Source organism: Trichechus manatus, unplaced genomic scaffold, assembly GCF_000243295.1.
Source record: "Trichechus manatus latirostris isolate Lorelei unplaced genomic scaffold, TriManLat1.0 scaffold00244, whole genome shotgun sequence".
NCBI lineage: Eukaryota > Metazoa > Chordata > Mammalia > Sirenia > Trichechidae > Trichechus > Trichechus manatus.
The window spans coordinates 1,198,588-1,208,643 of NW_004444180.1; the positions used below are offsets into that span (position 1 = coordinate 1,198,588).

At 61.6% G+C, this 10,056-nt stretch overlaps 1 protein-coding gene across 1 annotated transcript in view; it reads left to right on the forward strand.

The window, feature by feature from the left end:
- The first annotated feature begins 507 nt into the window (after window positions 1–507).
- The window catches only part of MUC5AC (mucin 5AC, oligomeric mucus/gel-forming), a 47,211-nt gene continuing 37,662 nt past the window's right edge, over window positions 508–10,056 (forward strand). The window contains 16 exon segments of the mRNA XM_023724404.1: window positions 508–594; window positions 2,661–2,731; window positions 3,615–3,682; window positions 3,965–4,226; window positions 4,712–4,826; window positions 5,220–5,310; window positions 5,833–5,942; window positions 6,124–6,337; window positions 6,438–6,566; window positions 6,757–6,874; window positions 7,033–7,171; window positions 8,219–8,329; window positions 8,666–8,735; window positions 8,818–8,955; window positions 9,045–9,209; window positions 9,767–9,861. Coding sequence (XP_023580172.1) covers window positions 508–594; window positions 2,661–2,731; window positions 3,615–3,682; window positions 3,965–4,226; window positions 4,712–4,826; window positions 5,220–5,310; window positions 5,833–5,942; window positions 6,124–6,337; window positions 6,438–6,566; window positions 6,757–6,874; window positions 7,033–7,171; window positions 8,219–8,329; window positions 8,666–8,735; window positions 8,818–8,955; window positions 9,045–9,209; window positions 9,767–9,861 — 1,983 coding nt within the window.

Below are 10,056 nucleotides of genomic sequence, written 5' to 3' on the forward strand. Positions count from 1 at the left end.
TCTGAGCTGGGGCCAGCCGCATGGGCACTCCTGACTCCCAGCTCCCACAGGGCCAGGGCGGACCGAGCTGGCTTGCTGGCCGCCCATTGCTGGGCTGCACTGGGAGGAGGGGTCCTGTGGCTCAGGGTTTGCTACCCCCAGCCTGCTGACCACCACCATCCAGGGAGCAAGGGTCTGACAATGTCTCCAGGCCCTTGTCTTGGAGGTCAGGCTACAGGCCCAGAGAGCTGCCTGGGAAATCCTGGGGTGGGGGCCCGGAAAGAGGACGCCCTCGGACCAGGACTTAGGGGGCCCTCAGCAATGCTGGCCCCACCCGAACAGACCCGCCCATCCCCTGCCAGCTGCAGCGAGTGCCCACTGTTTACCTGGGCGAGGGGAAGGCACAGGCCCCGCCCTGCCCACCCACGTGAAGCGCTGGGCTGAGCCAGCCCCGGGGCTACAAAAGGCTCCTGCAGGCTCAATCCTCGCCTCACTGCTGTCCCTGGGGACTCTCCCCTCACCCACACCATGGCTGTTGGCCGGAGGAGGCTGGCCCAGCTCTGGGCTCTGGGTCTTGCCCTGGCCTGCGCCCAGCACACAGGTACGGCTCGCGCTGTCTGCCTCTTCCAGGACGGTCCCCAAGTCCTGGGGTGGCCCTGGCCCAGGTGGCCCTCACCCTGAGTGGGCCCATGAGGAGTCCTGCAGGCCCTGCCTGTGGCCCTAGCAGGCCTTTCATGGGCTGGGGGAGTTTGGGGCTTCAGGGTCTGGGACACCTTTAGGGCTCTGTGATGGGAAGACAGAGGCCAGGCTTCCTAAGCACTCCGCCTGTCCCTGCCAGCCATCCAACCTGCAGTGGCTGGCTCGACCATCCACTGGTGGCCCCGACCCTCCATCGGTGGACCCTCCAGTGGAGGCCCCGACCCTCCGTCGGCGGCCCTGACCCTCCAGTGGTGGCCCCGACCCTCCAGTGGTAGCCCCGACCCTCCAGTGGTGGCCCCGACCCTCCAGTGGCGGCCCCGACCCTCCAGTGGTGGCCCCAACCCTCCATCCACGGCCCTGACCCTCCAGTGGTGGCCCCGACCCTCCATCGGTGGCCTGACCCTCCAGTGGTGGCCTCGACCCTCCAGTGGTGGCCCCAACCCTCCATCTGTGGCCCTGACCATCCAGTGGTAGCCCCGACCCTCCATCTGCAGCCCTGACCCTCCAGTGGTGGCCCCAACCCTATATCCGAGACTCCGACCCTCCAGTGGTGGCCCTGGCTAACAGGGTCCAGTCCTCACGGGGCTCACTGCTGCTCATGGCCCTTCCCAAGCAGGCAGGTCAGAGCGGACACTCAGCCACCAGGGTCCACCTACCCCTTGGACCTCCCCAAGTGATCCCACCACCAGCTCACTCTCCACCTGGGCCACAGTGAGGTCTCCTGGTGGGTGCCCATCCTCGGTGGAGGGCGGATGTGAGGCCCATGTAGAACCTACGTTGTGAAGGTGACAAGGAGTCTCATGGGCCCCTATGGCCCCCAGGCAACCCATGGAAGACCCTTCTACCTGGGCCTCTGCTTCCCAGGGACACTGAGGCCAGGACAGGTGTGTGGTGACAGCGATTTTCCAGGAGGAGCTGCCCCAGGAAGGAGCCCAATGTTCCCGGGGTCCTGGCCAGCAGGGTGGGCACCGAGTGCTCGGCATGGTGGGGACCTCGGCACGACATGCCAAAATTCCAATGCCACAGCTGCCTCGGCCCCCACCCAGAAAGTGGGCATGTCCACTTGGCTTGCACTGTTGGCTCGAGCTCCCCACATGACCAAGGCTGGGAACTGCCTCCCCTCCTCGAACCTGGCCCCTCCCTGGGCCCCCTCTGGCCCAGGAGCACCCACAACTGACCCTCTCTCCCTGGGGCTGGCAACCCCTTGTCAGGGCCGCTCCGAGGCATCCAAGGAGCCCTGGAGGGATGGAGGGAGAGGGTGGTGGGCAGGGTCGGGCTCTCGGAGAAGATTGGGCTGTGCCACCTGGAAGGCAAGATTGGCTGTGTGGCTGGCCCAGCTCCCGAGGGGGTCCAGAGGGTCTCTGTCCTTGGCTGACCCATGTGGCTGCCCTCGTTGGGCCAGCCTGTGGCAGGAGAGGCAGAGAACACCCCAACAAGGACAGAACAGGAGGGATGGAGCCACCCTGAGCACCCTCACTTGTGGCCCCCAGAGTCCCACGCTGCTCAGTGTCCCCTGGAGCACTGATCACCTTCCGACAAGCTGCAGCTGTCTGAGGCCATCCCTACATCCCCCATCCAGGGCCCAGTGCATGGGAGACTCCCAACATGGATGGATGAATGGATGGATGGATGGATGGATGGATGGATGGATGGATGGTTGGATGGATGGATGAACGAACAGCCTGGAGACCCAAGGTCAAGGCAGAGGGGACCCTCTACCAGATGCTGAGCTCCCATCAGGGCCAAGAAGAGGGGAAGATCACAAGGGTCTCGGCTGAGCTGCCAGCCCAGAGGGACCCCGCAGGCTCAGCCTATGAGGACAGATACCCTGGTTGGCCAAGGCCCTGGCTAATCAGCACTGTGCCCTCACCAGAGCCCACTCTGTTGGCACAGGGGACCGGTTCACTACTGCCCATCCTTCAGCCACCCATTCCCCCTCCCACCCACCCTCTGGCTCAGGCCCCTCCCCTCCTCTTCCACAGGGCATGCCCACTACGGCTCCACGGACTCCAGCTATGAGTACTACACAGACAGCCCTACCTTCCAGCCAGGGCCAGGTGGTGAGTCTTGGTGCTCCATCCTGCCGACCCCCAACTCCACAGCTCAGCACAGAGCCCCAAGGGCCCATTCACTTTGGGTGCTTCCCAGCCAGCCCCCACCTGAGAAACACCCCCACACACCACCCCAGCCTGCTGCATGTGGCCCCTCTGTCCACGCTGATCTGTTGCTGGCCCAACCACACCCCTCTCACACCCTGTCGCACTCCCCTCGTGTGGCTGAGTGACCAGACAAGCTTCTCTCCCTGAGCAGGGCCTGTGTGTGCACTGCCACTGGTCTGCTGGGGCAACTGTGTGCCCAAGGTGTTTTCCCGGGGCGGGGCCACACTGCCCAGCTTTCCCACCCAGCCCCTGTGCGGGGCCCACAGCATGACCTTGGCCAAGATGTTGCCCATTTAGCTCGTGTCTCAGGGGCACACTAGTCTTCTCGGCCTTGGCGCCTTGGGGTGGGCAGGGCTGTGCACTCTGGGTGGTGAACGATCACTGGGCACTGTCCCCTGTGGCTGGCAGAGGCGGGTGCAGGGCAGATACAGTATATCTCGGTTTGCCTCTCCACACCTTGTGCCCAGGGAGGGGTCACCCAGGCTTAATCTCAGCACCCAGGAGATTGTCTTGAGCTGCCGCTGTTGACTCAGGCATTTTTGAGATTCCGGGCGCAGGGAGCCCTCAATGTGCAAACAGAACTTTCCAGGCCAGGCAGGAGTGAGGCTGACAGCCCTGGGGCTGCCTCCAGGTGTTGGCCGGGAGGGACTGAAGAGGCCAACCATGCCTGCAGAGGCCTTATCTGCTCCCACGTGTGTGCATAACGGAGCGAGTTGCTGGCACACTGCAGGACTGCCTCGCAGGAGGCGTGTGGGGCTGTACTTCACACACACCTGTCCCCGCAGGTGACCCACTCGGTGGGGTGACCATCTTCCCACCACTGAAGACGGTCCCTGTCATACGAGGTGGGTGAAACCTAAAGGTGCTGGGAGGGGACGGGCTGGGTTTTCTGTTCCCTCAAACCCGGAGGAGCCTGGGGCAAGGGGCCAGCTTTCAGGATCGGCACTGAATGAGTCTTCAGAAAAGGGCCCAGAATCCCTCATGAGGATGTTCCCATGGTCTCCTTGACCAAGCTGAGCTTCTCCGGATGCCCACTGGGGGCAGCGGCATGTCTGTGGGGACCCAGGCAGGTGGGCTGAGGACAGCCAGCACCCCGCCTTCAGAAAGCTCCTGCCGCTTCCCCCCAGCCCTGAACCCCGCGCACAACGGGCGAGTCTGCAGCATGTGGGGCAACTTCCACTACAAAACCTTCGACGGTGACATCTTCCGCTTCCCTGGCCTCTGTAACTATGTCCTGGCCTCCCACTGCCGCGCAGCCTATGAGGACTTCAACATCCAGGTGCGCCGCAGTCAGGAGGCCAAAGCCACCACGCCCAGCAAGGTTGTCATGAAGCTCGACGGCATGGTCCTTGAGTTGACCAAGGACTCGGTCCTGGTCAATGACCACCCGTGAGTCCAGCCCCCGGAAAGCCCAGGTGGCCGTGGGTGGGGACACCATTTTGCGGGGGACGGGATGCACAGAATCTTCAGCCTTAAGAGGGACGTGGAGTCATTGAAAGTCCCTGAGAGTGGGGCTGGCATCCGTCCTCCCCAGGCCTCCTGCGCTGTCCCATTCCCCCGCCCCGGAAGCCCGAGGACGCCTCGCACTGCCCCTGGGAGTGCCCCTTCCTTTGTCTCTTTGACATCAGAGCCAGCATCCCACATCCCTGTTCTGTGTGCCACAACCGGCACCACACATGACCACGTCTCCCACATCCCTGTCTGTATATGACTCCATGTGCCATACACCAGCACAGTCTGTGACCACGGTGAACTTGTCACACATGTGGCTGCAGGGACCCTCCCCTTACCGAGAGCACAGCCCTGCTGCTGGGGCCCCATTCTCAGTGCACCCCTCTCCTGGCGGTGCCCCCTCAGCCTGGCCCCATCTGCAGGGTCCAGCTGCCCTTCAGCCAGTCCGGGGTCCTCATCGAGAAGAGCAACATGTACCTGAAGGTGGTGGCCCGGCTGGGGCTGGTCTTCATGTGGAACCTGGATGACAGCCTCCTGGTAAGAAGGGGTGGAAGGATGGAGCCCCTAGCTGGGCAGGAAGCCACTCTTTCGAGAGGTGGAGACCACTGTGGGGAAGGCAGGTGTGAGGGTGGCCCCTTCCTCACCATGGGCAAGGACAGGGTCCAGACTCTAATGGAAACCATAGTCTGCCCTCCCCAACTTGGGGACCCACCTATGGGATGCCTCCTCCAGGGCAGGTCCAGCTTACAGCCTGGTGCCACCCCAGGAACTACCAGGTATGCAGGGGCTGTGGGAGGGTCTCATGGGCTGAGTGTCTTCTGTGAAAGTCCAGCCCCTCCTTGGGAATCTTGGGCTCCCAGACCCCATCTGTCCCTCATGTCCAGAGCGTCCATGGTGGGGACGGGCATCTGATGTCACCTCTCCTTTCAGCTGGAGCTGGATGACAAATACGCCAACCAGACCTGTGGGCTGTGTGGGGATTTCAATGGCCTCCCCGTCTTCAACGAGTTCCTCTCCAACAGTAAGCGTCCACGCTGTGCCCTTGCTCGGGCTGCCCAGGGAACCAGGAGGCTTGGTCTTTCAGGTCACAGTCAGACCTCTCCCAGTGTGTGCATGCACGCACACATGCACACACTCACACCCCGCACACATGTGCACACACACAAGCATGTACATAGATTCACATACACATACACGTGCACACATGCACACACTCACCACCCAGCACACAAGCACACACTCACAATCCTGGCACACACACATGCATGCACACATACTCATATACGTGCGTACGTGCACACACAGTCCCAGCACACACATGCACACCTGCAAGCATTCACATACAGGCACACACACTCACACATGTAGACCCATGCACACCTGCACAATTCTGCCACACGGAAGTGCCCTCAGTGCTGCAGGTGGAAAGCAAATTTCCCCCTCAGGCTCCCTTAGCCCACCCCTGGGAACTGGCCCGGTCTGTTACCGCTGGGTGAGGAGGGCCCTGAGCCCACAGGCAGCACCTGCATCGTGTGTTCTGCAGACGTCAAGCTGACCCCTACCGAGTATGGAAACCTGCAGAAGCTGGATGGGCCCATGGAGCAGTGCCAGGACGCTTCCCCCACGCCCACGAGGAACTGCACAACTGGCCTTGTACGCCTGGAACCAACCCTGGGGTGTGGTGTCGGGGAGGCCCACTCCTGCAGACATGGGGCTGAGGTGGTAGTGGGGGTCTCAGCCTGGGAGGTGGGACTGGGAATTCTGAGAGTCAGTCTGGTGGCCTCCACTCTTGCCCTGGACCAGGACTCAGCATGGCTTGCACTCCTGCCCCCAGGAGTTCTGCCAGGGCATCCTCCTCAGCCAGCCGTTTTCCGGCTGCCACGACCTGGTGAACACCAGCAGCTACATTGAGGCCTGCCAGCAGGACATCTGCCTCTGTGCAGACTCTGACCCCACCAACTGCTCCTGCCCCACCCTCGCCGAGTACGCACGGCAGTGCGTGCATGCTGGGGGGGTGCCCCAGGACTGGCGGACCTCCGATCTGTGCCGTGAGTGCCTCCCCTGCCCCGCTGCCCACCCATTGCCCTCCAGTCTCACACCTCTGAGGCAGGGACGAGCGTGACATGAACCCCATCTTCCTGATTGCAGCGGCCCAGGCGTGCCCCTTCAACATGGAGCACCACGAGTGCGGCCTGCCCTGCCCCAACACCTGCTCCAACCTCGAGCATGCCCAGCTCTGTGAGGACCACTGCATCAGCGGCTGCTTCTGCCCCGAAGGTGAGACAGCACCCCTCCCTGCTCCCCTGCTGGCCTAGTGCAGGCCCCCAAGAAACACAAATATGTGCTGGGTGCCAGGTGCCTGAGGCAGCCTGGGTCCCTGGGGTGTGAGGACACTGACCGGCCCCTCTGGGGCTGCGGGGGCTGGGCACGGCCCTGGTGCCCCGTCTCACGCTGCCCGGTCCCGCAGGGATGGTGTTGGATGACATCACCCAGAATGGCTGTGTTGCTGTGGACCATTGCTCCTGCACGTACAACGGGCTCTTCTATGCCCCTGGGGACGTCTACTCCACTGACTGCACCAACTGGTAGGTCCTTAGGGCGCTGCCCTCCATCCTGGGTGCAGCTGGGAAGGCCCCCGGGGGGCTGTGGCTGGTGTTGGCCCTCGTCTCCCATGAGGGAGGCTGGGTGCCAGCACTGGGGGCCCCTGGAAGCCAGAATCCACGTGGCTCTTCTCCCCCCTCAGCACCTGCTCCGGGGGCCGCTGGAACTGCCAGGACACCCCATGCCCTGGCACCTGCTCGGTTCTGGGGGGCAGCCACTTCTCCACGTTCGACGAGAAGCAGTACACGGTGCATGGGGACTGCAGCTACGTGCTGGCCAAGGTACTGCCCACCCAGGCATGGCCAGCATTCAGGGCTGTCTGTGCCAGCCCTGCCCAGCCCAGCACCATCCAGCCAGGCCAGCTAGTGAAGGCTTCAGGTCAGCACCTGGCCTTCCCGGCGCCAGCCCCGGGGTGGGGTCGCTGAGTCTCTGTGACCCTGGTCGGTGCCCTGACCCCTCTGTGCCTCGGCTTTTGTTTTTGATCTTGTTTTTCAGTTAATACACTTCATTTTTTAGAGCAGTTTTAGGTTTAAAGAAAAATTGCACACAGAAAGCATGGAGTTTCCATTTACTCCCTCCTCCCTGCAGTTTTTCCTATTAGTAACACCTTGCATTCCTGTGATACATTTGTTACAACTGATGAGCGAATGTGGATACATTGTATTAACGTACGTCCATAGTTTCCGTTAGGCTTCACTCTGTCACACAGTCCTGTGGGCTTTGACAAATGCACAATGCCATGTGTCCACCACTGCAGTGCCCTGCAGGATAGTGTCACTGCCCTGAAAATGCCTTGTGCTCCCCTGATCATCCCTCCTCCTCCTACCTGGCAACCACTGACCTTTTCACTGTCTCTATACCTGGTGCCGTCCAGGTGTCTCTGACTCATGGCGATCCCATGTGTGTCAGAGTAGAACTGTGTCCTATAGGGTTTCAATGGCTGATTTTTCAGAAATAGATCACCAGGCCTTTCTTCTGAGGTGCCTCTGGGTGGACTCGAACCTCCAACCTTTTGGCTAGCAGCCGAGTGCTTAACCGCTTGAACAGCCCAGGGACACCACTGTCTCCATTATCTTGCCCCTTCCTGAGGGTCCTGTAGTTGGCTCCCGTGTGGCTGTGTCCCACTGGCTCCTCTTGCCGAGCCATGTGCTCAGGCTCCATGTGTGCCTGGGGTCCCACCTGGGAAGGGGGTCCTAAAGACCCTTCCTCCCAGGTATTCTGAGATCTGTGTGAGCTACTCCGTGCCAAGTTCACTGCATGTGTTGGAATAGGGGTTTGTAGCGAGGGTGGGCAAGGTGGGAGGAGAGTAAGGACCCTGTGTCCTGCAGCCCTGTGACAGCAGTGCCTTCACCGTGCTGGCCGAGCTGCGCAAGTGCGGACTGACGGACAGCGAAACCTGCCTGAAGAGCGTGACGCTCAGCCTGGGTGGGGGACAGACTGTGAGTGTGCCTGGACCCAGAGGGAAGAGGGATGGGGAGGGCCCCTGTCCCCCACTTCTTCACAGTGTCAGTTACTCAGGGAACATCTGAGTGACTGTCCCCAGACTCTCTGTGAAATCCATTTCCCTGTCCTCTGACTTGAGTATTTTCATTCCTAATGAAACTCTCATAGAAAATGCAGGAAGGCAGGGTGAGTTCATCCCACCCCACAGGGCCTCCCCAGCAAAGGTCCCCCGACCTCCCTGAAGACACATTTCTCAGCCCCCACGGGGCCAGGTTTGGGGGCAGCAGGGACTGGAGCCCAGGCCCGGCCACTGACCTGTACTGTGCTCCCAGGTCATCGTGGTCAAGGCCAGCAACGAGGTGTTTGTGAACCAGATCTACACCAAGCTGCCCATCTCTGCAGGTGAGGGCTGCCTACCAGGCCTGCGCTGCCTAGGGGTCCTGTCCTTCACACCCCTCTGAAGCCCTGTCCTCTGTACCTGCAGCCAACATCACCCTCTTCAAGCCCTCGACCTTCTTTATCATCGCCCAGACCAACCTGGGCCTGCAGCTTGACATCCAGTTGGTGCCCACCATGCAAGTCTTCCTGCGGCTGGCACCCGAGCTCCGGGGCCTGACCTGCGGTAAGAGGCGCCGCCCCCTCCCCAAGTGCTGGGCCCCTTGCTGGCCGGGTCACCCCAGGGCCTCACACTTGCCCTCTGTACGCACCCAGGCCTCTGTGGGAACTTCAACAGCATCCAGGCAGACGACTTCCAGACCATCAGCGGGGTGGTGGAGGGCACAGCCGCTGCCTTCTTCAACACCTGGAAGACCCAGGCCTCCTGTCCCAACGTCAAAAACAGCTTCGAAGACCCTTGCTCCCTCAGCGTGGAGAACGGTACACACTTGCTTGCCCGCCTCCCTACTGGGTCCAGAGCAAGGTGACCACCCTCCTGTGCTTACAAGTCAGGGGGGCTCCCAGGGAGGAGCCCCCAGACACCCTCACAGTGAGGCTTGTCATGGGTCGTGTCTGTTTCATGTGGAGCATCCTGACATTTGGGTCATGGCTTCAGGGGAAAAGAAAGGCTGCAGGTTTCTATTTAACTTACGCTTGACCCCAACCACTCATCCCCTGGATGGGGTGGTGGATTCACTCTCTGCGTGTCCTGGGCTCCTTTCTCTCCCTCTGGTGACCCAAGATGCCAGAACACACCAGTGCATACAGAAGAGTCCGCATGGGCTCTGCGTGTCTGTCCACAGCGGCAGGGAGCATCTTGGGGGGCTGGCGGAGCAGCAGGACAGAGACAGCAGGAAGCCCACTGACATGACGACACCTCACCCGCATGTGCAGCCTTTGGTGTTGGCATCTTGAACAGTGCGAGTGACGCTGTAGGTCCAGCGAGGACCTATCTTGGGTGGTGAGGGTCTGAGCCTTCCACCTCCCTGTGTCCACAGAGAAGTACGCACAGTACTGGTGCTCACAGCTGACAGACGCCAAGGGCCCCTTTGCCCTTTGCCACGCCTCCGTGAACCCTGCCACCTACTACTCAGTAAGGCCCGCCCCCTGTGCCCCTCCCAGCTGAGCCCCCACCACTGGCTGTGAATCCACCTTGGGAGACAGGATAAGGCACTAAAGGGGGGAGGACGTGTAGGCAGCTGTGAGGGCCAGAGGTGACCTGCCCCTACCCCACGTGGCTCTCCTTGCCTGACTCCAGCCCTCCACTGGCCAAAAGCAGTAGAGCCTG